General features: G+C 45.5%; 1 protein-coding gene across 3 annotated transcripts in view; it reads right to left on the reverse strand.

The window, feature by feature from the left end:
- Positions 1–448: 448 nt before the first annotated feature.
- LAPTM4B (lysosomal protein transmembrane 4 beta) overlaps positions 449–27,471 on the reverse strand; it is a 112,724-nt gene continuing 85,701 nt past the window's right edge. The window contains exons 7-8 of one of the 3 annotated variants that reach the window (XR_002092870.2): positions 2,466–2,635; positions 449–1,115 (exon numbers count right to left, since the gene is read on the reverse strand). Coding sequence is in view for 2 of the 3 variants with exons in the window: in XM_006273235.3 (XP_006273297.1) it covers positions 2,561–2,635 (75 nt within the window). In the remaining variant the exon portion in view is untranslated. Of the gene's footprint in view, positions 2,636–9,065; positions 10,122–27,471 lie in introns of those variants that run through there. The other 2 variants (XM_006273235.3, XM_059723857.1) reach the window with 2 other exon arrangements.

Consider the following 27,471-nt stretch of genomic DNA (forward strand, 5'->3'; position numbering starts at 1 on the left):
ACTTGGGAAAAGTACCATTAAGAGAAATTTTCAGTAAAACAGATGTGAACTTGCACAACATAAAGGGGGGAACATGCTGATTTGCTTTGAAACATTATATCTACAACATATGTTACAAAAGCATCAGATATGGTCCAGAGAGTTGACATCCTCTCTTTAGGAAACACCACTGAGGTGCAAAGTAGAAAATCCATATGTTTTTGGATATTAACCAACTGATTCAGTGCTATCTCTAATTTCCATTTTTGTATATGTAATGTTATAAGCCTATTATTCCTTTTTTGCATCTGTACATTGTGTTGCGAAGGAATGGGCACTGAATGCACAACACAAAAACTGCGGTCTTTATTATTTATTAACACCACACACCTGTCACTCTGATTGACAACACTGGGATTTGTGTGGATGATGTGCTAGTGAAGAGAAGCAAAAATAATTTCCATAAGCATGAAGAAACATTCCTTTTATTGTAGGGAGGTTGGTACACATAGTAGAGTCAGTGAGAAGTATGCACAATTGGCTTATTCTCAAAAAAGTCGAATGTTTACAAATTTCTAAAAATTAGCTGAGGGAAATAAAAATAATGGCCAGTCCAATCAGAAGTCTGGGCATACTATCCAAAGATTAGATTTAGTTCTGGAATTTAAATAGATATGAGGCCTATACTGAAACATATGAGAGTTACTGTGAAGAAAACAAAGGGAGTTTGCTACATTATCAGTGGACTGACTTCAGCACCTGGGCCACTCAAAGGTACTGTTTGGTCTGATCTTGGAGCGAGCAAGCAATGATGTAAAATACTGAGTGCCAGATTGGGAGCTGGCCTTGCACATGTATTTGGAATAGCAGTCTCTGGGAGCAAATCATCCAGACAGAGGCTGAGAGGACCAAGGCCTCCTGGCCCATACTCCGCATTAGCTCGTAGAGCAGTCAGTGCCCAGAGGAGAGAAATCTGTACTGTCTTCATGTATAGTGCAGAATTCCCATTCCAGGTCACCTCCAGGAGACACTGTGCCTGATGAGGGACAATTCCTTTTTGTGCTCCTCCGGTATCCGGTACAGCTCTGCATGACCCTTTACATACGGCTTTGTGCATGGTGCATTCTAGCCCCAACCTGTTCAGTCACCAAAAAACACAGGAGGTAACACTTGGGAAGAAATGAGAGGTAGAAATACATCCATTTATATCTCAGAGATGAGTAATTTCAAGTTAATCTTTTTAAAAATAGTACTTCCAACAAAAAGTTACCTGTGCAAGAGGCACTTCTGGGGAAAATGAGAGTACCTCACATACACATTCATAGCAGGGTCAGACTTAAATGGATAAATCCCATTAAAATGAATTCAAATGCTATCACTCATGTCATAAAAGGGAATCTAACATTCCCATATTGGTGCATAGAGGGTATGCACAAGAGGTATCTATTAAAGTGAGAGAAAGTTACGTGCATAAATTTCCTCTGGGCTAGGCAAATTTACACCAGAATCTGTATAACTTACTTCACACTCCAAAAAAACCCATTACCGCATTTACAGGTGCAATCCCAAGGAAAAACATTTACCTTTTCAATACCCAGGAGGCTTTTTTAGTCATGTGCCTTAAGAAGAACAAGTATTTCATAATCTCAACATTTTTGAGGTTCTTAGAAGGGAAAGGACTGTATAGGCAGGAAGGGCATATTATTAGAAGTGTGATAATTATTTTGTACAGAAGGGTGGTTACAAGATGGGACACAGCAGGTAGTAATTTTGAAGGCCTAGTCATTTTGCTTTCTCCTGCCCATTTCCTCCAGTTAAAGCCATTTCTCATTAATCTGATATATAAGAATAATATATAACCTCACTCCTGTTCCCTTAAATATAATTTCTTACAGCACACTATTTTAATCAGCTTTTTTTCTGGAACAGGAATAAAGTGGAATGCCACATTTTTTGGATTTACTTAGGGCACAACTGTAAAAACAAGTTATTGTAAGGTGAAAGGCAGAGGGGATTATCACACATCAGCTGCTTTACAGTAACTGTCCATGTGTATTCTCTTAACAGACAGTAAATGAAATCTAGCTCATACTTATTTACCATCAGTAAAAGGGGACTAGTCTTCTGCCAGCCAGCATTTACTTACACAAGCTGAGAGTGCACATAGGTAGTTACCAGGGAGCAGATGATATTCAGTAAAAACCTTTCCCTGTTTATATCTCAGAGTAACTTGTTTGCTTGTTTAATGATCTGGAAGCTTTATTGATAAAAACTAAATTTATACTCTGGACCTGATTTATACCCCAAAGTTCTAACTTCTGCAAATCAAAATATGATGAAAAAGGTTAATCTATGACTACTTAACATTAATCAAAAAGTTTCTGAAGCTAATTCCGCACACTATTTTAGTTTCAGTAAATTATTCAAACAATCTACAGTATTTTAAACATAATATCTATGTTTCAGTAAAACAGCAATACATAAACCTTAGAGGTTACATCCTGGAAGTTAAATAAACCTGCTATTGCTCAAATGTTTGACGGATAAAGCTATTGTTCTTAGGTACACTTCACACTCCTGCTTATGCTGACACATAAGGAGGTGGTGGTTCTTTAGCAGCTCCATTCAAAGGATCATCATAAGGCGGCAACAGCACCTGCGGAGGAAGAAGATTTTTTGTGATCTTGCTAAAAGGAACTTGGTGCCAAAATAATGACATGAACAAAATAGAAAACATCTCAAAGCTAATAGTTAGTAAACAAAACATTGCTGGTGAAATGTGCCTGCTACTGTGATTTCTTTTCGTGGTTACATTGTGAAGGACAAATCAATTTCTTATCAGCCAGAGTTTGAATTCAGCCATAATTTGCTCATACATGGTCAGAATTTGTACCGTGTGCCACTGACTGATTATGGTAGCTCTACAGAGCTATTAAAATTACCAAATTATGGTAGGTCTACAGAAATCCTCCCCACAAAAGGAATTAAATGCAGTGATTTGTCTAATTATGAGACACCTTGGATGCGTCTACATGTGCATTAATGTGCCATAATTACTGTGCATTAAATTTAGTACCTGTAAAAACAGGTACTAACTAGTGCTGTGTGAAGCTTCAGGTGCTAATTTGATTTGGAGGAGATTTGGCCCAATTCGGTGGTCAAATCTCCAAATCCAAATCAAATTAGGAGACCAGTGAAAAGGTCTGAATTGATTCGAAGCTCTCTAAGTTGATTCAGAAAAGATTCAAAGAGCTTTGGCGATTCAGGCAGTCCCCGCTTGCTGCAGCAGGGAGCTGGACCCCGACGCTGTGTTGGTAACTAGGGGGCGGGGGAGGGGGAGGCTGGAGGAGGGGGGATGGGACCATGAGGGGATCCCCTGCCTGGCCCCATCCCCTGCCTGCTCCCCCAGCCCCCCCACCCCTGAGTGCCTCCCGACCCCCACCTGCTATCCCAGACTCCCACATGGCTGCTCTGCCCGCCCCAGCTCCAGGCTCTTTAAAAAACAAAAAACAACCCCCCCCCTGGACTCACTGGCTGCTGCAATGGTCTTAGGGCTTCTAGGGGCTTGTGGCAGAGCCCCCCATGCAATGCGGGGCAATGGGGATCACCCCCTTGCCTGGCAGCAGCCAGTGAGTCAGGAATTTTTTTTCTTTTAAAAGGGCCAGTAGCTGGGCCAGATGGGACAGCCATGGAGGGAGCTGGGAGAGTGGGCGGGGGGCTTGTGGCAGAGCCTCCCATGCAGCATGGGGCAGTGGGGGGCAGCGGGGATTGCCCTCCTGCCTGGCAGCAGCCAGTGAATAGAAGCTTTAAAAAAAAAAAAAAAAAAAGAGCCAGGAGCTGGGAGAGGGGGTTGGGCAGCCATTAGGAGTGGGCATGGGGTGGGGCCAATTCAGAGATTCAGCTGATTCAGCGGTGGCAAATCAATTCGGGACAGTGATACGAATTGCCAAATCGATTCACTGTCCCCTGAATTGGCCGAATCCAAAGTGAATACTAGCCACTTCGCAAAGGCCTAGTACTAACTTAATGGGCAATAATTGGTGCACATCTTTTAAGTGATGCTAATGCATAGTAGACTAATTCTGCGCATTAATATGGCTTTTGCCGCAACGCACTAATGTGCAGTAGAATTTGTCTACTGTGCTGTTAGCGTTTCATGTAGATGCGCCCCCTTACTTCCTAGTAGAGTCCACAACCTAGAGTTAGATACCAAAGTGCCATATGCAGCATGAGATGAATTAGGCATCTAAAAATTTGGCACTATACAATGTAGATGTATTCTGACAAAAGATTGAGAAAGCCCCACTCTACTATGACCCTAGTGTGGTAGTTAAGATGTTGTCCTGTTTGGTGAGATATGAAAGTTGGAGTTCCCTAAGGCACAGGAAAGATTTTAACTCCATACCTCCCATATCTCAGGCAAGTAGTCTAACCCCTGGACTGACTGGTAAAATGGGGAGAGGCAACATCACCACCATATGGTACACCACAGGTGAAAAACCAGGGAAGTATTTGTGAATCTTGTCAAGGGTTCAGCATAAAATTGGTGCCCATTACTTAGTACTGTCAGGTCTTAGATGAAGAAAACATAGCTGCCTGCAGAATTAGGCAACAGCTGAAGGAGAGTGAAGGGGTAATGAGGACCTACACTTTTGACACAGGCACCTAAAGCAGGAGTAATGTGCCAATATCTGTGTGTTGCTCTAGCCTAGAATTTCAAGATCCTCAACTTCTGTTTAGAGAAAAAACAATAAAAACAATATTTATGTATTAAATTTCCTCAAATATAGCATATGCACATTGTGCTTGATTCACTAACAGAGTTACTATGTAAATATAGATGTGACTCTGTTAGGAATTACATGAGGAATAGTTGTCCAGGCATGATAAAATCTTGATATGTCAAGATGAACATATGTACACAAGGGAGGAAATTCTGATCCTTTTGAAGTCAGTGGGAATTTTGCCACTGGTGTCACTACAGCCAGGATTTCATTCATTATTCTTAAGGAAACCTTAAGGGAAACATTTCTGTAAACTTCCATGTAGGACTTCATCCAAAACATAGTGAAATCAAAGGGAATCCTTCTTTTGACTTGAGTAGATGTTGGATTGAGTCTTGTAGAGTAATTCCAAGAATGATTCGTATTATATATATGTAAACATGTACTCTTACATATGGGAGCACATGTGCACATGCCTCCATGTCTGTATTTGTTCAATTACAAAACAGATACACCAGCATCTTCAGTTCTGCACCAAAAAGAAACTCATTGTTCTTTAAAAAGGATATTATAACACGCTTGCCAAAAACTCCACTCTGGAGTTATTAATACCATATGTCTGTACTTGTACGTGCAATATACCATATAAACAGCAAGACAAGCACAAATTCCAGAAAGCATTTATCAAAGAAGCATTTAGTACTCTTGTCAGCAGTGTACAAACACAATTCTGGCAGAATATACAACTCATACTGAAATTATACACAACACACAGAACTTTAGGTAAATGTTATAATAAAATTGGATTTATGCTTTATTATAATTTCACCTCTTTAAACCATGCTTCACTACATCACACATCATAATTTATGCTAAAAGTCATTGGTCTTTCCACAGCTCTCAGCAACATTTTAATAGCATATATTGTAGTGAAGTCTTTTTGTTATAAGGGATACAAGAATTTTTTGGGGGGTGATATCTTTTATTGGACCTAACTGCTTGTTTGGAATAAGTTAGAAAAAGTTTTAAATGCAAGACATTCTTCATCAGGCTTTTGCATAATTCCTGGACCAACATAACTACAGTATCATACTAACAGTACCATGTTATTAGACATTTCATTTTTTTTCTCCAAAGTTACTACAGAGCATTTATTAGTCTATTGTAAAGCATTATCATTTGTAAATAAAACTGATTTACAATTCACACCATGAGTACATCAAGTATATCACGCAGGTTTCTAACCTGTGTACAGGACCTCCACCTGACACAGGAGGTACGTGGTCCCACTAGGGGGAATGCCATACTGGATCTGGTATTGGCAACGGGAGATGACATGGTAGCGGACCTCCAGATTGGTAGCCATCTGGGGGACAGTGATCACCTAATAATAGAATTCACCATAAGACGTCGAGTGGGTAAGGTAACTAGTAGGGTGAAAGTGCTAGACTTTAGGAAAGCTGATTTCAATGAACTCAGGCAATTAGTCAAGGACGCACTGCAGAGTAGGAGATTTGAAGAAATGGAAGCCCAAGAAGGGTGGCTGTGCCTTAAGGAAACGATCCTTTGGGCACAAAGCAAGACGATCCCCGAGCGAGGCAAAAGAGGGAAAGGGGCCAGGAGGCTTCCCTGGCTGACCAGAGAAATCCAGGGCAGCCTAAGGGCCAAAAGGGGAGCACATAAAAAGTGGAAACAGGGAGAGATCACCAAAGATGAATATACCTCCTCTGCTCGTGCTTGCAGGGAGGCAGTTAGACAGGCCAAAGCTACCATGGAGCTGAGGATGGCAACCCAAGTAAAAGACAACAAGAAATTGTTTTTTAGATATATAGGGAGTAAAAGGAAGGCCCAGGGAGGAATAGGACCCCTGCTAAATGGGCAGAAACAATTGGTGACAGACAGGGGGGACAAGGCTGAACTCCTCAACGGGTTCTTTGCCTCAGTGTTCCTAAGTGAGGAGCACGACAAGTCTCTCACTGGGGTTGTAGAAAGGCAGCAGTAAGGTGCCAGACTTCCATGAGTAGACCCTGAGATGGTGCAGAGGCGCTTGGAAGAACTGGATGCCTTTAAGTCGGCAGGCCTGGATGAGCTCCATCCGAGGGTGCTGAAGGCACTGGCCGGCATCATTGCAGAGCCACCGGCGGGAATATTTGAACGCTCGTGGTGCACGGGCCAAGTCCCGGAGGACTGGAAAAGGGCCAATGTGGTCCCCATTTTCAAAAAGGGGAGGAAGGAGGACCCGGGCAACTATAGGCCAGGCAGTCTCACCTCCATCCTTGGCAAAGTCTTTGAAAAAATTATCAAGGCTCACATTTGTGAGAGCCCGGCAGGAAAAATTATGCTGAGGGGAAACCAGCACGGGTTTGTAGCAGGCAGATCGTGCCTGACCAATCTAGTTTCTTTTTATGACCAGGTTACGAAATGCCTGGACACAGGAGGAGGGGTGGATGTTGTATACTTAGACTTCAGGAAGGCCTTTGATACGGTATCCCACCCCATACTGGTGAACAAGTTAAGAGGCTGTGACTTGGATGACTACACAGTCCGGTGGGTGGCGAATTGGCTGGAGGGTCGCACCCAGAGAGTCGTGGTGGATGGGTCGGTTTTGACCTGGAAGGGTGTGGGCAGTGGGGTCCCGCAGGGTTCGGTCCTTGGACCGATACTCTTTAATGTCTTCATCAGAGACTTGGACGAGGGAATCAAATGTACTCTGTCCAAGTTTGCAGATGACACAAAGCTATGGAGAGATGTAGACACGCCGGAGGGCAGGGAACAGCTGCAAGTAGATCTGGACAGGTTGGACAAGTGGGCAGAAAACAACAGGATGCAGTTCAACAAGGAGAAATGCAGGGTGCTGCACCTAGGGAGGAAAAATGTCCAGCACACCTACAGCCTAGGGAATGACCTGCTGGGTGGCACGGAAGTGGAAAGGGATCTTGGAGTCCTAGTGGACTCCAAGATGAACATGAGTCGGCAGTGTGATGAAGCCATCAAAAAAGCCAATGGCACTTTATTGTGCATCAGCAGATGCATGACAAATAGGTCCAAGGAGGTGATACTTCCCCTCTATTGGGCGCTGGTCAGACCGCAGTTGGAGTACTGCGTGCAATTCTGGGCGCCGCAATTCAAGAGGGATGCGGATAACCTGGAGAGGGTCCAGAGAAGGGCCACTCGTATGGTTAAGGGCCTGCAGTCCAAGCCCTACGAGGAGAGACTAGAGAAACTGGACCTTTTCAGCCTCCGCAAGAGAAGGTTGAGAGGCGACCTTGTGGCCACCTATAAGTTCATCACAGGGGCACAGAAGGGAATTGGTGAGTATTTATTCACCAAGGCGCCCCCGGGGGTTACAAGAAATAATGGCCACAAGCTAGCAGAGAGCAGATTTAGATTGGACATTAGGAAGAACTTCTTCACAGTTCGAGTGGCCAAGGTCTGGAATGGGCTCCCAAGGGAGGTGGTGCTCTCCCCTACCCTGGGGGTCTTCAAGAGGAGGTTGGATATGCATCTAGCTGGGGTCATCTAGACCCAGCACTCTTTCCTGCTTATGTAAGGGGTCGGACTCGATGATCTATTGAGGTCCCTTCTGATCCTAACATCTATGAATCTATGAATCTATGAATCTTGTGATGCATTAGCCTTTCTTTTTATTGTGCCCTCATACTGGCTAAGTTTCAAAATGCTGTCAATTGCAATGGATTTCAATCAGAAGAGTGCAGGAGATAGTGATGGGGAGTTTTTCATTCCTAAAGTTTCTTTCAGGAAACCAAAAAAGCAAGACAGGAGAAAGACTTTCAAATCATGCTGTAATCCTGTCCACTGCTAGGTATCCACTCTCTGGACCCCTTATGTAGGAGTGGACAACTGCCAATGATTTTCAGAAGATATGTTACCCCTTCATCCAGTTGTAGGAGGTTTGCAAAACTCCTGTTCAGAGGAGTCCTCAGCTAGCTTCCTAAATCTTGCTATGGAGATAGCTCCTGCTAAGACCTTTTAAAGTCTATGAGGGAGAAACAGATTTGGAAATACATTAAAAATCAATCTCAGGCTTGAAAGTGGGACAAATCTGGGCAAAAGCCTCCTCTGGACTCATGAGTGCACACAGAAAATTGTCAGTGTATCTGGGCTACAGACACTTTACCACCAGAGGTTAGTTATCTAAAAAGTAACTGATGAGCCATATTAACTGTGAGTCTACAAGGTTATTCTCTGTAGATTACTGGTTATTCAGAGGTCTCTGTCAGCGTGCCCATCCTGGGTACCTGCTTCTCCTGTAGCTCCCACAATTCCCGCCTGCCATGACTTGATCTAAATGCAAATTCTGGGGGAGGAAGAGTTGTTACACGCCGGTACCATGGTAAGGAACACGCTGGCCAGATCTTAGTCCAAAGTGCTTTATTATCATTAGCCTGTTATGCTCTCTCGGAACATCAGGCAAACAAAAAGAAGTTTGCCACGTGAGTCCTTGCCATCTGTCTCAAACGGTAAGGACTACTTGTTATCTTGATGATCAGTCGCTAGTTGCCTCGTTAGCAGCTGATTAACGCCGACACCGGGATTCCCCAGCTGTGGCTTGTGCCAGCATGCGAAGCGCGGATCAGTCACAGTTTTCCTTTTTACTTTCACTTTCTGTCTCCACGCTTCCCTTCACTCTCCGGTGAGGGATCGGGGTCCCATGCCTTCAGGGCAGGATCGGGTGCTCCCTCGCCCACTTTCTCTCTCTCTCTTTCCTTTTTTCTCTGACTTGGGGAATCCCGCCATGCTGTGCCCCGGAGCTGTGGGGTTTTCCGCGCTGCTGCTCCGTTTTTATGACTCACCACAGAGGCTGTCTTTCCAGGCAGGAAGCGACTCGTGGGGTATATCGATCCCCCAAAATCCCTTCGTCGTCTGAGAGTGAGTCCCTGTCTCCTGGACTCTCTCTGTATTTCTTGTCGCGGGGCTCCTCTCCTGCTTCTCTCAATCTGCAAGTGCCCAAAGGCAACTTTGGGAAATTTCCTCCCTCTATTTCTCTTTCTGGGTCCTCATTGGCTGCCTGGGGTATTACGTTCCCCATTTCCCGGATGTTCTAATCTCCAGCAGCTGCTACCCCATCTTAGTAACAGAGTCGCGGCTGCGACACTGTTACACACCTCCCCCTTCAGTTACGTAGTCCACCTGCTCTATAGATTTGGTGTCGTAATGATTTTTTTTTTCCAAGTCACCGAAACATCGTTGTATCAACTCGAGTGAGTCATTTCTTCCTCTGTGTTATCCCGTTGGTTTCATCTTCCATGTCTCTTGTTCCTGTTTGGAGATCCGAGCTGGGTGTATGATTTTCTGGTGTCCCGCTTGTTTGTTGCTGCATTCTTTTTTTTCTCTTCGGATCGTCTCCTGGACGTGATAGATCTACATTTCCACTCCTTCTCCCTGCTCGGTGTTCCACTGGAAAAAAAAAAAGGTTGTAAGGCCAACGACCACCTCATAAGCCTAGCATTACTTAATTTGGCTGTTCTTAACCACCGCAGGGGTGCATAATCTGTGATAAGCACAAACCTCCGTCCTAATAAATAATATTGGAATAATTCTATGGCCCACTGGACCGCTAGGCATTCCCTTTCTATAGTGGAGTATTGTGTCTCCACCGGTTTTAGTTTCCGGCTCGCAAAAGCTACTGGCCTCTCTATTCCTTGATCTTTCTGGAATAATATCACCCCCAGTGCTACTGCCGAGGCATCGGTCTGGAGGCAGAAGGTTTTCCTAAAATCCGGGGTGTATAGGACGGGATGTTGGCTCAAGGCTTCTTTTAAATGGTCAAAGGCTTGTATAGCCCCTGGATTCCAGGCTATCGCGTTTTGTCGTCCTTTCGTCAACTCGGTTAGAGGGGTTGCCTTCTCCGAAAAGTCCGGGATGAATCGTCGATAATAGTTGGCGAATCCCAGAAACAATCTAAGTTGTTTTAACGTTCTAGGAAGGGGTTGTCATTTTATGGCCGCCACTTTTTCTGTTACGGGTTTTATAGTTCCTTGGTCCACCATGAACCCCAGGTATTGTGTCTCTCGCTTCCCCAACGCACACTTTCACAGGTTTGCTGTCAGACCTGTCCGTCTTAGGCTGTCCAGTACTTGTCTTAAGTGTTTGCAGTGTGCCTCCCAGTTGGGGGAGAAGATAATAATATCGTCCATGTAAGCCGCGGCATATTCTTGGTGCGGAGCCAATAGGTGTTCCATGAGTCGTTGAAAGGATGCTGCTGCTCCATGTAATCCGAATGGCATTCTCCTAAATTGAAATAGCCCCCATGGGGTCCCAAACGCTGTCTTCTCTTTGTCCTCTTCCGCCATTGGGATCTGCCAGTAACCCTTTGTGAGGTCCAAGGTGGATATGAACCATGCCTGACCAATTTTCTCAACCATATCATCTACCTGGGGCATGGGGAATGCATCAAATCTTGCTACCTCATTTAGCTTGTGGTAATCCGCACACAGTCTGATAGATCCATCTGGTTTGGGTACCACTACTATCGGGCTTCTCCAGGGACTCTGGGACTCTTCAGTTATCCCTCTTTCCTTCATTTGATTAATCTCTTGGCGGACCACCGGCCATAAGTGGCATGGTAACCTCCGCCAATGATCCCTAATTATTCTTCTGGGAGGGGTGACAATGTGGTGATAGACTCCTTTTGCTTCCCCTGGCATCTCCTTAAACACATCTTGAAACTCCGTGATTAGGGCTTTCACCTCGGCCTGCTGGCATAGATCTAATTGGTCATCCACTTGGGGTGCCTCTGGCGTTCCCGTTAGGCGCCGTACTGTAGTAGCCTCTTCTTCTTCCTCCTGTCTCACCAACCATCCTTCCCCTCATTGCCATTTCCTCAGGAGGTTAATATGGTATATTTGCTTATGCCGCATAGGGTTGGTACATAGTACCTCATAGTTCACTGGCCCCATTCATGTGGTTACTTGAAAGGGTCCTTGCCATTGAGCTGTCAGTTTATGGGTACTATCGGGAAGTAGTACTACCACCCAATCCCCTATCTGTAACTCTCTCTCCACGGCCCTTGCATCGTACTGTTGCCGTTGTCTTCCTTGACTTTGGCTGAGATGTCTCTGGGCAGTCTCTAGCGCCTTCTGCAATCTTTCCCGGAACTCTCCTATCACCCGGTTTTGGGGGTCCTCCCTCAGTGTTTGAGTCCATCCTTCACATATTAGGTCGAGCAAGCCCTGTGGGCTATGTCCATAAACTAGTTCAAACGGGGCAAATCCCGTTGAGGCCTGAGGAGCCTCCCTTATGGCAAATAGCAAAGGGGGTAAAAGCGCGTCCCACTCACAAGCGTCCCCCTGAACGTATGCCTTAAGCATCTCCTTGAGTGTACGGTTAAACTGCTCGACTAACCCATCCGTTTGTGGGTGGTATACCGAAGTGCGTAATTGATCTATTTTTAGGACCTTGCACACCCCTTTCAGGATTTTCGACATAAAGTTTTTCCCTCGATTGGTTAGTATCTCACGGGGTATTCCCACCCAGGCTATCCATCGAAGTAGGGCTGTTACTATGGCTGGAGCCGTCACGGACCTTAGAGGGACCGCCTCCAGGAATCTTGTGGCATAATCTATGATTATTAAAATAAATTGGTATCCCGTCTTACTGTGTGAGAAAGGCCCAGCGATATCCAAGGCTATTCAATCAAATGGCCGGGCAATCAAGGGCATAGGGATCAGTGGCACTCGGGCTGGTCTTACCCCCCCCCCGGCATTCAGGACACTCCGCACAAAACTTCTCGGTCATTTAAAAAATTCCGGGCCAAAAGACCTGATGTTTGAGACTGGCCTCTGTCTTATCATGTCCCAGATGCCCCCCCAGGGGTAAGGTGTGGGCGACCTGTAGTAAGCCCTCCCAGTATCTTCGGGGTACCAGGACCTATGCTCTCTCGCCTCCCTCTTTTAGATTCTTCACTCTATAGAGCAGACCCCTCCTTACCTCATATCGTGGGTTCCGGGGGGGCTTTCGGTGCAGGTCCTGCTCCTCTCATGGCTTCTTCCTCCTGGGTTTTCCATAGATTCTGAAACAAGGGTTCTTGTTGTTGTTCTTGAGGGAAATTCCCCACTTCTATCAGCTGTTTGATATCTAACTCTTCCTCCTCATCCCCAAAGTAAAGTCCCCGGTGTTTCCTTTTCCTGGTCCTGGGGCTGTCTATCATATGCTGGTGGATTACCTCTCCCAGGTGAGGCCAATCCAACCCTAGCAGCATCGGGCAGGGGAGAGTCTTGGTTAGCCCCACCAAAATCTCCTCTGTTCTTCCCAATACGGAGAGCTCCAGCCTGCTCCTTGGGTAGGTATATACCGTCCCGTGCATACAGACCATGGAGACTGGTGTACTCGGGGCCCCTAAGTGTGGAGGTACCAAATTGCCACGTACCATAGACTGGGAGCATCCCGTGTCTATTATCGCCGGAATGATGGTATTGCCCATACGGACCTCCACCACAGGTTTATTCTTCTGGCCTGGCCCTTGATGTTGCCCGAAGCTGCAATCCATTTTTTCATCGTGTCCCTTGACCCGGGGAGACGAATCACGGGTAGTTCTGGGGCAAAACCGGGAGATGTGGCCCCTTTCTCCGCATCAATAGCAGATCACCTCCTAGGCATTCCCTGGGCGACCCTCCTTGCGGGTCGTCTCCACCCTTCTAAGCAGTGCTGCTAGGCTGTTTGTTTTATGTGTGGATGGTGGTCCTCCCCCTCTCTCTCTCTTGGGGTTCTTTCCTTCCCCTTCAGCTACCGTATAATCTTCCGCTAGATGGAGTGCCGCCTCCACTGTTTTCGGTTGATGGCGTCAAACCCATCTTTGGGTGTTGCCTGTAAGGTCCATCAGAAATTGTTCCAAGACTATCTTGTCTACTAGCTCCTTTACAGTGTGTTCCTCCGGCTGTAGCCACCACTCCGCGAGGTCCTGGAGCGTCTGTACTAGGAGCCGGGGCCGGCAGGATTCGAGCCCCTTCTTGGCCCTAAATTTGTTCCGGTTTGTTTCCGGCGAAATTTCCAGTACATAAAGGATGGCTATTTTCACCTTGGAACAGTCATGGGCCTCTGTTCAGTTAAGGGCTCGATAAGCCGCCTGCGCCAGACCAATCAGGAGTGGTCCCAGCTTAGCAGCCCAGCTCCCTGGATCCCACTTTGCAGCCATCGGTGCCTGCTCAAATGCCTCAAGGTAGGCTTCCACATCGTCCTCCCTTGTCATCCAGGGAAGTCCAGTTATGCCTCCTTCTCTCGACCCGAACATTTGTTGCTCCGCGAGTTTCTCACAGAGGTCTTGTTGTCTTGCCCACAGCTGTATCCAGGCCTCTGCCTCTTGAGTCCTAATCCTTATCATTTCCTCTAGCTGAGCCTGCTGGCCCTGTAGGAGGTGCAAGATGAGGCTATGAGCCTGCTGCCAATTTGTACGTTCTTGAGTGTCCATGGCGTCTGTTCGGTGCTCTGCGTTCCCGGCCAATGCACCACTTTGTCAGCATGCCCGTCCTGGGTACCTCCTTCTCTTGTAGCTCCCACAATTCCCACCTGCCACAACTGGATCTAAATGCAAATTCATAGATTCATAGATGTTAGGGTCAGAAGGGACCTCAATAGATTATCGAGTCCACCCCCTGCGTAGGCAGGAAAGAGTGCTGGGTCTAGATGACCCCAGCTAGATGCATATCCAACCTCCTCTTGAAGACCCCCAGGGTAGGGGAGAGCACCACCTCCCTTGGGAGCCTGTTCCAGACCTTGGCCACTCGAACTGTGAAGAAGTTCTTCCTAATGTCCAGTCTAAATCTGCTCTCTGCTAGCTTGTGGCCATTATTTCTTGTAACCCCCAGGGGCGCCTTGGTGAATAAAACCTCACCAATTCCCTTCTGTGCCTCCGTGATGAACTTATAGGCAGCCACAAGGTCGCCTCTCAACCTTCTCTTGCGGAGGCTAAAAAGGTCCAGGTTCTCTAGTCTCTCCTCGTAGGGCTTGGTCTGCAAGCCCTTAACCATATGAGTGGCCCTTCTCTGGACCCTCTCCAGGTTATCCGCATCTCTCTTGAAGTGCGGTGCCCAGAATTGCACACAGTACTCCAACTGCGGTCTGACCAGCGCCCGATAGAGGGGAAGTATCACCTCCTTGGATCTATTCGTCATGCATCTGCTGATGCACGATAAAGTGCCATTGGCTTTTCTGATGGCTTTCGTCACACTGCCGACTCATGTTCATCTTGGAGTCCACTAGGACTCCAAGATCCCTTTCCACTTCCGTGCCACCCAGCAGGTCATTCCCTAGGCTGTAGGTGTGCTGGACATTTTTCCTCCCTAGGTGCAGCACCCTACATTTCTCCTTGTTGAACTGCATTCTGTTGTTTTCTGCCCACTTGTCCAACCTGTCCAGGTCTGCTTGCAGCTGTTCCCTGCCCTGACGTGTCCACTTCTCCCCACAGTTTTGTGTCTTCTGCAAACTTGGACAGAGTACACTTCACTCCCTCGTCCAAGTCTCTGATGAAGACATTAAAGAGTATTGGTCCAAGGACCGAGCCCTGCGGGACCCCACTGCCCACACCCTTCCAGGTCAAAACCGATCCATCCACCACGACTCTCTGGGTGCAACCCTCTAGCCAATTCGCCACCCACTGGACTGTGTAGTCATCCAAGTCACAGCCTCATAACTTGTTCACCAGTATGGGGTGGGATACCGTATCGAAGGCCTTCCTGAAGTGTAAGTATACGACATCCACCCCTCCTCCTGTGTCCAGGCGTTTCGTAACCTGGTCATAAAAAGAGACTAGATTGGTCAGGCACGATCTGCCTGCTACGAACCCGTGCTGGTTTCCCCTCAGCATAATTTGTCCCACTGGGCTCTCGCAAATGTGAGCCTTGATAATTTTTTCAAAGATTTTGTCAAGGATGGAGGTGAGACTGAATGGTCTATAGTTGCCCGGGTTCTCCTTCCTCCCCTTCTTGAAAATGGGGACCACATTGGCCCTTTTCCAGTCCTCCGGGACTCGGCCCGTGTGCCACGAGCGTTCAAACATTCCTGCCAGTGGCTGTGCAATGATGTCGGCCAGTGCCTTCAGCACCCTCGGATGGAGCTCATCCGGGCCTGCTGACTTAAAGGCATCCAGTTCTTCCAAGTGACTCTGCACCATCTCAGGGTCTACGCATGGTAGTCTGCCGCCTTGCTGCTGCCTCTCTACAACCCCAATGAGAGACTTGTCGTGCCCCTCTCTTAGGAGCACTGAGGCAAAGAACTCGTTGAGGAGTTCAGCCTTGTCCCCCCGTCCATCACCAATTGCTTCTGCCCATTTAGTAGGGGTCCTGTTCCTCCCCGGGCCTTCCTTTTACTCCCTATATATCTAAAAAACAATTTCTTGTTGTCTTTTACTTGGGTTGCCATCCTCAGCTCCATGGTAGCTTTGGCCCGTCTAACTGCCTCCCTACAAGCGCGATCAGAGGAGGTATATTCGTCTTTGGTGATCTCTCCCTGTTTCCACTTTTTATGTGCTCCCCTTTTGGCCCTTAGGCTGCCCTGGATTTCTGTGGTCAGAAAGGATAGGCTGGCCCCTTTCCCTCTTTTTCCTCGCATCGGGATCATCTCCCTTTGTGCCCAAAGGATCATTTCCTTAAGGCACAGCCACCCTTCTTGGGTTCCCATTAATCCAAAACTCCTACTCTGCAGTGCGTCCTTGACTAAACTCCTGAGTTCATTGAAATCAGCTTTCCTAAAGTCTAGCACTTTCACCTTACTAGTCACCTTACCCACTCGCCGTCTTATGGTGAATTCTATTATTAGGTGATCACTGTCCCCCAGATGGCCACCGATCTGTAGGTCCCCTACCATGTCATCCCCCGTTGCCAATACCGGATCCAGTAAGGCATTCCCCCTAGTGGGACAGTGTACCTCCTGTGTCAGGTGGAGGTCCTGTATGCAGGATAGGAACCTGCGTGAACGGTGGGACTTTGCCGTCTGTGTCTCCCAGCAGATGTCTGGGTAGTTTAGGTCTGGGGGAGGAAGAGTTGTTACACGCCAGTACCGCAGTAAGGAACACGCTGGCCAGATCTTAGTCCAAAGTGCTTTATTATCATTAGCCTGTTATGCTCTCTCAGAACGTTAGGCAAAAAAAAAAAGGAGTTTGCCATGTGAGTTCTCGCCATCTGTCTCAAACGGTAAGGACTACTTTTTATCTTGATGATCAGTCGCTAATTGCCTCATTAGCAGCTGATTAACGCTGACACTGGGATTCCCCGGCTGCGGCTTGTGCCGGCATGCAAAGTGCGGCTCAGTTAGTTTTCCTTTTTACTTTCACTTTCTGTCTCCACGCCTCCCTTCACTCTCCGGTGAGGGATCGGGGTCTCGTGCCTTCAGGGCAGGATCGGGTGCTCCCTCACCCACTTTCTCTTTCTCTCTCTCTCTCTCTCTCTCTCTTTCCGTTTTTCTCCCGCTTGGGGAATACCGCCACGCTGTGCCCCGGAGCTGCGGGGTTTTCTGTGCTGCTGCTCCATTTTTATGACTCACCACAGAGGCTGTCTTTCCAGGTAGGAAGTGACCCGTGGGGCGTATTGATCCCCCAAAATCCCTTCATCATCTGAGAGTGAGTCCCTGTCTCCTGGACTCTCTCTGTATTTCTTGTCGCAGGGCTCCTCTCCCACTTCTCTCAATCTGTAAGTGCCCGAAGGCAACTTTGGGAAATTTCCTCCCTATTTATTTCTCTTTCTGGGTCCTCATTGGCTGCCTGGGGTATTACATTCCCCTTTTCTCGCATGTTCTAATCTCCGGCAGCTGCTACCCCATTTTAGTAACAGTCACGGCTGCGACGCTGTTACAGTCCCGATTGTGAAGGTGCATCACTGATCTGAACAGAATCAGTCAGTCATAGTCTACCTGAGTCTAGAAATCCCACAGGACCACCATCAGTAAGCCATGGCAGATTCTACGGCCAATGGCTCTGAAAGGAATGGTATGGTTAATGCTCATGTCCATCCAGGCACTTCTGACTCTTTTGTTCAATGACCAGGTACCTGTTTACAATTGGGTCAGCAGGTAGTTATTGTCAGCATGGGCTTGGACCATGGCTTGAAATTTTGCCTCTGGAACCAAAGAAAGACATCTTAGCTGTCTTGTCACCATGCCCATGAACAGAATAAAAAAACTAAAAATATGAGTAGCTCTAGCATCAGACAGCTGTAAAACTACAACCTTCATGTCCATTTGATAGTCAGATAGACAAAACAAATATGGGTAGGAAGTTATATACTGAAATAAGCAAAGAAAAATGAGGATAAGTATTATCTAGAGAAGAAACCAATGAGCAATACAGAATAGCTGAGTTACTCAACTTCTCAAAATAACTTAGTTAAATTTCCTCATTTGCAGAAGCACAAAAAAAGTCCTTTAAAGTCATTTCACTGTTTTGTGCCCAGTCACTCCAGCATGCAACAGTGCTTAAAGCCTGTTTAACAAAATCTTTAAGCTACCATTAATGTTTTAAATCGTTATCTATGCTACTAGCATTACTACACTATTAACTATGTCAAGCTACAAAAATAACAACATTGTGAAATTAGGGTAATTATAAGAATAAAATGCTATCTTCTTTTCAAAAAGCATCCCCTTTAACATCTGTCAAAGTTGCCACTGCACCATAAAAATCCTTCAGTTTTTCCTTAGTTATGCCAATTTAATTCAAAGGGAAAAAGTGATAACATTTGAAATATTGTAGTATTTACTAGTTACAAAACCTCAAAGAAAAAAAAGTCAGATTTTGGTCTCTATAGTTAAAATCAATTGATTTGTACCTGTATAGTGGAGATTAGAGTCTGACCCATAATATTTTAAGTCAGGTTTATCTACACATGCATTAAGGTGCTTTTTCTAATGCACATTAAATTTAGTACCTCCAATGTGAAGTACTAAAGAAATGTGCATTAGGCTGCCTTAATGCACATTAATGAATGCACATGGTTTTTAAGTGATGCTTAATGCGCAGTAGCCTATTTTACTGCACATTAGTGAAACTGCACTTTTTTATATGAAGCTTTAACAAGCAGTAAAATAGGCTACTGCACATTAAAGCACATGTGTAGATGTGCCCATCCTGGCACATCTTAATGGAAGCCGGTAAGTGAGTTGGACACAGTGCAGCTTAATTAAGAAATTCCTTATGACTTCCAGAGGTTACTAAACCAATACTGGACAGATGCTCTCTATTTATAACACCATGCGAGTATCTAAGAGAATGGTTAGGGATCCTGGTTTTCTCTGTTTAAAAAATACAGATTCTCTAATCAAAAACCCCGAAATCCACCTTTTTCCATGATTAAAATGAAACACCACTATGTCTATCTATTTATTTTCAACTGATACCAATATCAGTAAAATACTGCTTTCAACTGATTCCTATATCTATCTATTTATGAATCTAGATAGATAGATAGATAGATATAGGAATCAGTTGAAAGCAATATTTTATTGATATATTTACATTTAAAACAATTTGGAAGTCTACTAGTACATCAATCACTATAATAAAATAAATTCTAAACATCTATACATTTTGGGTTTTGATTTCGGGTTATCATGGAAAAATCAGAGGTCCCCCTGCCCCCTTCACTCACCAGCTGTAGCTGTCCCCCCACCCCCCAGCTGCTTTGTGGTACTGAGCAGCCCTGATATGCCAGTGCCCTGCCCATTCCATTGCCCCTCACTCCCCACCCACAGCCCCTCACCCTTTCCAGCCCTGTCAGAGGGGCCCCCCAGCTGCCAGGGCTATGGAGCCAGGGACCCAGGTCTGCAGCCCCCTGCCCCTTGCAGCAGTGCCCAAGCTCTGGCTACTGCCCGTGGAAGGTGGTTGCTGTGGTGGAGTGGAGCACAGAGCCTGGCTCCCTCTCCTCCATGGGTAGCACAGCCAGAGCAGATCCCACGGAGGGGGCTGAAGCAGATTGCCTACTGGGAGCTCGGGGCTCCCCGCCCTGCTGTCCTCCTCTAAGGACCTCTGCAGCCCAGCAGGCGGGACTCAGAGCAGCAGGGCAGAACAGGACCAGGTGGGGAAGCTCATTTGCACTGCCACAAGCCCTGTGCCACCATGGTGAGGTGTCCTCTGCCTGTCCAGCAGCAGCGAGAGGCACAACCCCATGTCACCATGCTCACTGCTGCTGGGCAGACAGAAGGCACGTTGCTACAGCAGTAAGGGGCTTGCAGTGGAGGCACTGAGCTTCCCCACCCCACTCTTCCCTGCCATACCAGGTTCCGCCCACTGGGATGCGAGGGCCCCTGAGGGAGGGCATTAGCGTGGGGAGCCTGAACCCACAGTGGGCAGCCTGCCATTGGTCCACCCAAAAATCTGGGGGACAGGTGCCTCCCATGTCTGCCCCAGGAGTGCATGTAGCAGCAGGGAGCCAGCCTCCTTCCTTCCACCCCCCCTGACATGCCACCCACAGCTCCGTCCTGCTCCCCATCTGAACCCTGCAGCTGTGTATTTTGGTCCCAGGCCCCAAACACCAAGCCCCATGCACTGCCCCAGCCCTGACCAACTCCCTCCCTCACTATGTAGGTCTCAATTCTCTGCCTCCCCTCCCCCTGGACTTAGCCTGGAGAACAGCTCCCCAAAGGTGTCTGACAGCCATGTGAATGTGTACACACACATGCACATGGCACCCCCTGCTGATCATGCTTCTCCCACTCCCCCCCCAGCCCCTTGCAGGCTGGAACTCTGCCAGCCTGCAAGGGGAAACCTACTGTTTCCCAAATTTTTCTCTTTAAAATAAGAAAATCCAGGTTTTATCCTGTTTTTCTGTGGAGAATGGAAAACCTGGATCCCTTATATTACCTATAGAAAACTCACTAAGGAAGATGAACACACAATGATACTGGAATAACACCTTCTCTGATCACCCACCCAGAATGAGCACTAAGGCTAGCTGTGTGATCGTTTGGGGCAAATCTTTTGGGCTTTCTTTGCCCCTTTATTGTAAAGTGAGTAAAATGTTTATTTAATTCTCACAGATGGTGGATGCTTAGAAATGTCTGTAAGATGCTTGAGAACCTCACATGAAAAAATACCACTAAATATAAATACAAAGTAGTATTCCAATTTAGTGAGCCCAGATTATCCCTATTTGCCGAGACACCGGCAACCCTCACCATTCGTGAGGGATACATTCCCATGATCCCTGCAAATGGCGAAATCTGCGGAATAGGGCACTGCATTTATGAATGCAGTCTGCATTCACGAACACAGTGCCCCCGGCGGCTACGGGGGTGTGGGGCATGGCGACGGTGGGAGCGCAGCAGTGACGGTGGGGGCGTGGCAGCAGGAGCCTGGCGGTGACAGTAGGAGCCCAGTGGCAGCAAGTGCAGAGCTCCCAACAAGCTCCAGTAAGTGTTTAAAGTGCATTTAAAATGCAGGTTTGGCATTTATGAATATTTGAAACCACAAACGCGGAACCCATAAATACTAAGGGTTTCCTGTACTAGGACATTACTAATGACATGGTGGGTGAATTTGGAAGACTGAATGAGTTTATATACGTGCTCCAAAAGTGCATGCATGTTGGGGGTGGGAGATGTGGTGCTTTAATTAGAGTGGCTCCAAGAGCTACCTAGAGCATCTCATGTATCAGAGTCTCCACCCTTAAAATGGTGGCGGGGGTGCTTTAACTAAAGCTTGTCGAACAAGCTTTAGTTAAAGTGCCCTGCCATTATGTTTAAGCATGGGGACGCTGATACACAAGATGTTGGAGTCTGCTGGTGTGCGATAATTACCATGCTCCAGCAGACTCAACTGAGTTTGCTCTAATGCGCTGTAATTACAGCGCATGGAGCAGCCTCACTGCTCATGTATAGGTGCCCTGAACATTCAAAGTTGTCCTAAAGGCTAAGTACAGACAGTCTAAAAGCCCCAGGCTGAATCAATTCAATCTTTGTAGGCTAGTCTAAGTTGTGTACATTGAACCAATAAGCAAGTGAATAGACACTCACTTCTTATTCTAGAAATGCAGCCACATGCCTGCAGTGGCTCAGGCCAGAAGCCAGGGGGTGCTGGATCACACCTCCCTGCTAGCCTGGAGCAGACAGCTTGGGCCAAGGCTAGCCCACCCATCCTGCAAGGGGAGGTGCAAAGCATCCTGGGATGCTCGGTGGCTGAGTTAACATGAATGTGAAGGAGATCTGGGACATAAGTTTAATAAATTGATTTAACCTAAATCAGTTCAGTCTGATACTACATCCACCCAGGTTTATCTTAACCAGCTTTGGCCATTTTGAAAGTGGTTTATGTGCACTGAACTTCTGTTGCGTTACAGATTTGAACCAGTTTCCAATCACTTTGACTGGTTTATGTGTAATTTCTGTCCCTAACCATAGCTGAAGCTGAATTCCTGCAAAAAACCTGATCTGAACTAAACAGCTCCGTACGGACTGAGCTTCACCCTGTGAAGCTAATAAGCTCTGTAAGTTTGACACAAATGACAAGATTTTAAAAGCAATCAGGTAGTTATGGAAAGCATTTAAATGGAAGCTGAGCTCTGGTCTCCATGTGATTGCCAGACCCCTTTGAGCAGTCTGGCCTAAATTCTAAGTTGTGGAGCTTCCTTCTGGCAGAGTCATTCTTGACTCTTGAAAACTCCTGATATATTTCTGAATGTCCTGACTTAACAGGAGGCAACCAAACTGTTTGGATAACTTGGATTCCACAGCATTTTATAAATCTATTTTTAATATAAACTGTATTACACAGTGCAACCTTCTATGGGAAAAATAATTCCATTAGTTCCTCATATGCCACTTCCTATTTTTCCTCCTCCTCTTTTTTGTGGGGATGCCAGATAACTGCCTTAAGTATTGTTTGCAGAGAACAGTAACAGAGGCAAATATTTATTATTCAGACTTTTTGGAATTAATCTTGGCCCAACACATACACTTGGGAATTGCATCACTACAGGGATCCTCCCACATCTATGCAGCTGTATGCACATTTACCTGAACTTCTAGTAGAAAATATTCCTCTTCCAACACACGTAATAACTCTCTTACGTTGGTGTATTTATTCCCAGTGAACATACAGAACTCCAGTTCTGTTCAGTTTCCAGTTCAGTTTTTAAGAACAAAATGTGCTCTGTGCAATATGGATAAGCTTAATAAAATGAACTAGCTCATATTTCCCATGACCTGGTTATGTTATAAATACAATATCTAATGAATTGCTTTATTCTTGCATCAGGGAATTGGTGGCTTGTCAGCCAATGCATTAGTTAGCTCATTTCTAAACTTTTTAGTCCATATCTAAACTTTTAAATAAGAGAATGCAACTTATGATGCAAAAATGAAGCTACAGATTAAAGACTGTCATTGAGTTGATTGCATTTTATTTGCTTTTCAGTTTTCCCTTTCTAAGAGATAGCACCTATTCTACCATCTGTCAAGAAATGTAGCTTTATATTCCCCTTGCTTGTAATATGTTTGATACACTGTGGGCACATCTACATGATACATTTAATGCATAGAAGACAAATTTTACTGCACGTTAGTACAGTGGGCAAAACCTGCACTAATGCACATTAACATCACTAAAAATCAGTAGCACTGATTACAATGCATTAAGTTTTGTACCTGTCAGTTTCATTGCATTAAATGAACATGTAGATGCACCCAGTTGGAGTTTTTCAAACAGATTAAATCAGACAGCATCATAAGATCCATAAAAGGTTTATAGTAAAAGAATTAAAACCACAGTTTTGACAAGTGATATAAATTAGAGTGAAACCAAATCTTCAGCATGAATTCCCAGGGGTCTGCCTAAAGACCTGAGTAGGACTCATGACTGGTTCCCACGGCTGGTAGTTTATTCTGTGACCAGACCTATGAATGATTTACATTTCAGCAAGTGAGCTTTGGAAAGAAGCCCCCTTCTTAGAACATAGTCCTTCCTGAGGTATTTGGGAGGAGCACATCTTTGGACTCAACTAGTAGGAGTCTGATCTCTTATTTATGAACTATCTTTATCTTGAGGAACATTTCTATTGTGTAGTAACCCCTGAATTTACTGCCAAAAATTCCAGCTGTGAACTAAATTTGAGACTATCACAGTACACACATCTACCTAAGCTCTTTTCAATACAAGTAGTAGCTGGAGGACCCAAACATGCATCAATTTATTATATTTAAAAAGTGACAACTGACAGAGCAGAGATTAGAAGACTGGAATTGGGAGTCATAATTTTTTGTTTTTGTTTTTCAGTTCTGGCCCTGTCACTAAATCACTACGAGTTTTTACAAGTCATCTGATTGTACTTCCGTTTATGTGTAAAACAAGTACAACATTTGCCTAACTGAAAAGGATGTTACAAAGCGTATAATAAAGTGTGTAATGCACTCTGGGATTACATGTACAATTTATTATTTCTTAAATAAGGCATCAAATTGTAGAAACATATTTATGAGCTAAAAACAATCTTGTAGGATACTTTTTATATTCCTGCAAACTTTAAGCTTCCTGTTAACAATGCAAGTTATAGATCACTTTTCTTCAACAACTACTGAAGTAGCCAAGTAATGTACAGGAAGTTTTAAATGGCACCAGGCAGCCTTGTGTGGATATGGTGGGAAGCACAAGAAAGGATAAAAGAACTTTCATCACTTTTACCACTCACATACAAAGTGCAAACCCTGCTCCTTTCCAATCAAGGTAAAGTCCCCTTTCATGCATACTGGTTTCTATAGCCAAAAAGGTAACATGTCCTGCATTTCACTCACTGGCTTTCACAGCTGGTTTCACCAGCAACAACCTTTGGCATGAATCTGAAGTTGGACTCAAACTTACACCTCTACAAATGTAGTGAGACACCATAATAGCTCAGCAGCTGTGCCCCCTCTTTGCTTTATCAGAAAGGCACAGGGAGCTGTAAAAAGTGAGTCAGTAGCCCGATGTAGAGAGGAAGGTGTGGTATACCCATCATAATACCAGTAAAATTGCTGCTGCTTTCATGCAGCCTAGAATGAGTTTTTAGTTTCATAGTCTGTAGGGTCAGAAGGGACCCTTACAGATCATCAAGTCCGGCCCCCTGCCATGGCAGGAAAGAGCACTGGGGTCAAACGACTCCAGCAAGGTGTTCATCCGTCTCCTCTTAAAGACCCCCAGGGTAGGAGCCAGCACCACTTCTCTTGGAAGTTGGTTCCAGATCCTAGCCTCCCTGACTGTGAAGCACCATGAATTCTGTTGGGAGTCTCTGACTGAATCTAGCCTTTTCTATGCAACTGTCAGGTGAACCTGCTTGACAAATGAAGGATGAAGAGCAAGCTTACATTTTTTATTCCTACCTTTCTTGTAGCTAGGCTTGGATAAGTTAGGCTGAAATTTGCCCCTCATCTGAGGACTTAAATAATGCACCATGCTTGTGCCAAACATTTTACCAGGAAAATTTCACCTTTACCAATTTTCTAGTTCAGTGAGGGATTAACTAGCTACCCTCTCTACTTTTAACAGGTTGGTTGCCAAATTTGCATATGTTGGAGAGGTGCAGTTTACATTTATTAATATGCAGGTTTATTAATTCCACATTTCTCTGGTCTCCTGTCATTCATCTGGCGAGAAACAAAAGAATTTCCTTCCACAGCTGTGGTGGAACTAGCAGCTATTAACAGCAACTGTAGTTACACTAAGCCAAATGCTGCAATGAAGCAAGCAGCTCAGGAGCAGCTCTAAAGGGAAGGTCATTACAATGACCACCTGCTTAACTCAGGACTTTCCCATTAACTCTCTTATAATTGTGTTCTTGACTATACAAACATTTTAAGACCACCCAGGGAAAATGGAAGATTTCTGCATGACTAACCAGCTCTATCATAAGCATTACTTCATGTGGCGTATAGTGCAAGCAGACAATAATTCACTCCTTGCAATTTTTTCCAGACAAGTTGGCAATGATTTTTCTCCACAAAGTCTATAATCACTGTTTCTGTGAGGGTACGGAGGGGGAGGAAATACAAAGTCTAGTATGGAAAAGCCTATATACAAGACTTTGTTTGGGTATCTTCATGAATTTTCAATAGTTAGTAGCACTGGTTGAAAATAGGGAATTTTGTTGCAATGGCATTTAAAAAAAAAATCCGTTTTGTCAACAGATTGTACTCTTTATACCAGCAATTCACAACCAAGCATCAGGGCAGCCTGGGGTGCCTTGAGATCCTTTCAGGGTGTCACACAATGTTAGCACTGTTATGTTTGCAAACATGATTCACAAGATAAACCCAAAGATTTCAAATAGAAATCAATAATTGTGGTCTTCTAGAGTTCTTGTAACGGAAAAACTGCTCTATTATTTTTCTGTAGACAAAAAAAGAGTGAAAGCTAAGAGCTCACATTTTCCAAGATGTACCTTGAGTCTACCTAGGAGTGTCTCAAGTCCAAAAAGGTTGAGAACCACTGTTTACACTAATCACCACATGGTAGCTGTATCCTTGGGAACTTTGTACAATGCTGAGCACATAATAATACAGCTAACTCTACTTATATGCTTAACTGCATAATACCGGGGTCCTCAACTTTTTGATCCCATGGGCCAGATAAGGGGTGCAGGGCCAGTCCATGAGCTGGCTTGGACCCCATGTACCAGGATTGGGCCCTGAGGCCCGATGCCTCCTCTGTCCACTGGTATCAGGCTCTGGGGACCCTGTGACAACTTTACCCAGTCTCATGTGCGAGGATCAGGCTCCAGGGACCCCATGACACTTCTGCCTGGTCCCATACGTGAGAATTGGGCTCTGGGGGTCCCATGCCACCGCTACCCAGCCCCACACACTGGACATGGCCCATTGGGAGCCCCATGGGTCAGAAGACAGTGCCAGGGACTGGTTCTGACCCATGGCCTGGAGGTTGAGCATCCCTGGCATAATACAATCCCAATCCCAATTTCTTGCCTATTGTTTATACTGTAACAAGTATCTTATCTGAATATCAGGTAAGTGCCTAAAACACTTATGAGTGTAGCATCTTTCAGCTTCACTGTCTGTTTGCAATATACCTGTACTCCGGTTAACTGCATAATATCTAGAACTGGGTGCATCTATATGTGAAATTAATGCAACACAAACTCTGGAACAGTTCAAGCCAGAGTAAACTGCTCCTGGGTGCAGTGTCTATGTGTGTGCCTGGGGGAGCAGCAATTTGAGGCAGGGCTGAGCAGGCCACTAGCTGGCTGGGCTGGCTGGTTGCAATTTATGACCCTGGTCTTCATCTACACGTATGTTTCAGCACAGGAAAGTACCCTTGTCGTAAGATAGTACTGTCCCCAACAGTACTATCCTATGAAGGAATTAATTAGTTTACTGCACCCTAATACTGCTGCACATGTAGACAGTGATGCTTTACTGAAGAGTTAATTAGTCTACTCTGCACAAGTCTCTAAAGCGCACATGTAGATACACCCACTAACTGTCTACTTTGTAACAAACTGTACTCTTTTTAACTTCCCCAGAAACAGTAAAGGTGTTCAGGGGCTACTCTTAGAAGCCTTCAGAATGATGAGAGTTTGTCCATTTTATGGCTTCTATCTCCCCTCATTTTCAGAGCATCCAATAGTAGCACCAAAATTGACTATTCCCCTGAAAAGGACAGGAACTAGTCAGTTTTGGGGCTGGTGGTAGCAGATAACTGACAATGCTGGAAACAATGCTCATTAGGTAGATAGCGCTGCTGTGCACTGAATGAGTATTGTTTACAGCATGTTTGGAAAAATGCACACTCTGTGCTACTACATAGCTTTTTTCAGTCCTAGGACTATATGCTTAAATGGAA

The sequence above is a fragment of the Alligator mississippiensis genome, chromosome 3 (genome assembly GCF_030867095.1).
Source record: "Alligator mississippiensis isolate rAllMis1 chromosome 3, rAllMis1, whole genome shotgun sequence".
NCBI classification, from domain to species: Eukaryota; Metazoa; Chordata; order Crocodylia; family Alligatoridae; genus Alligator; species Alligator mississippiensis.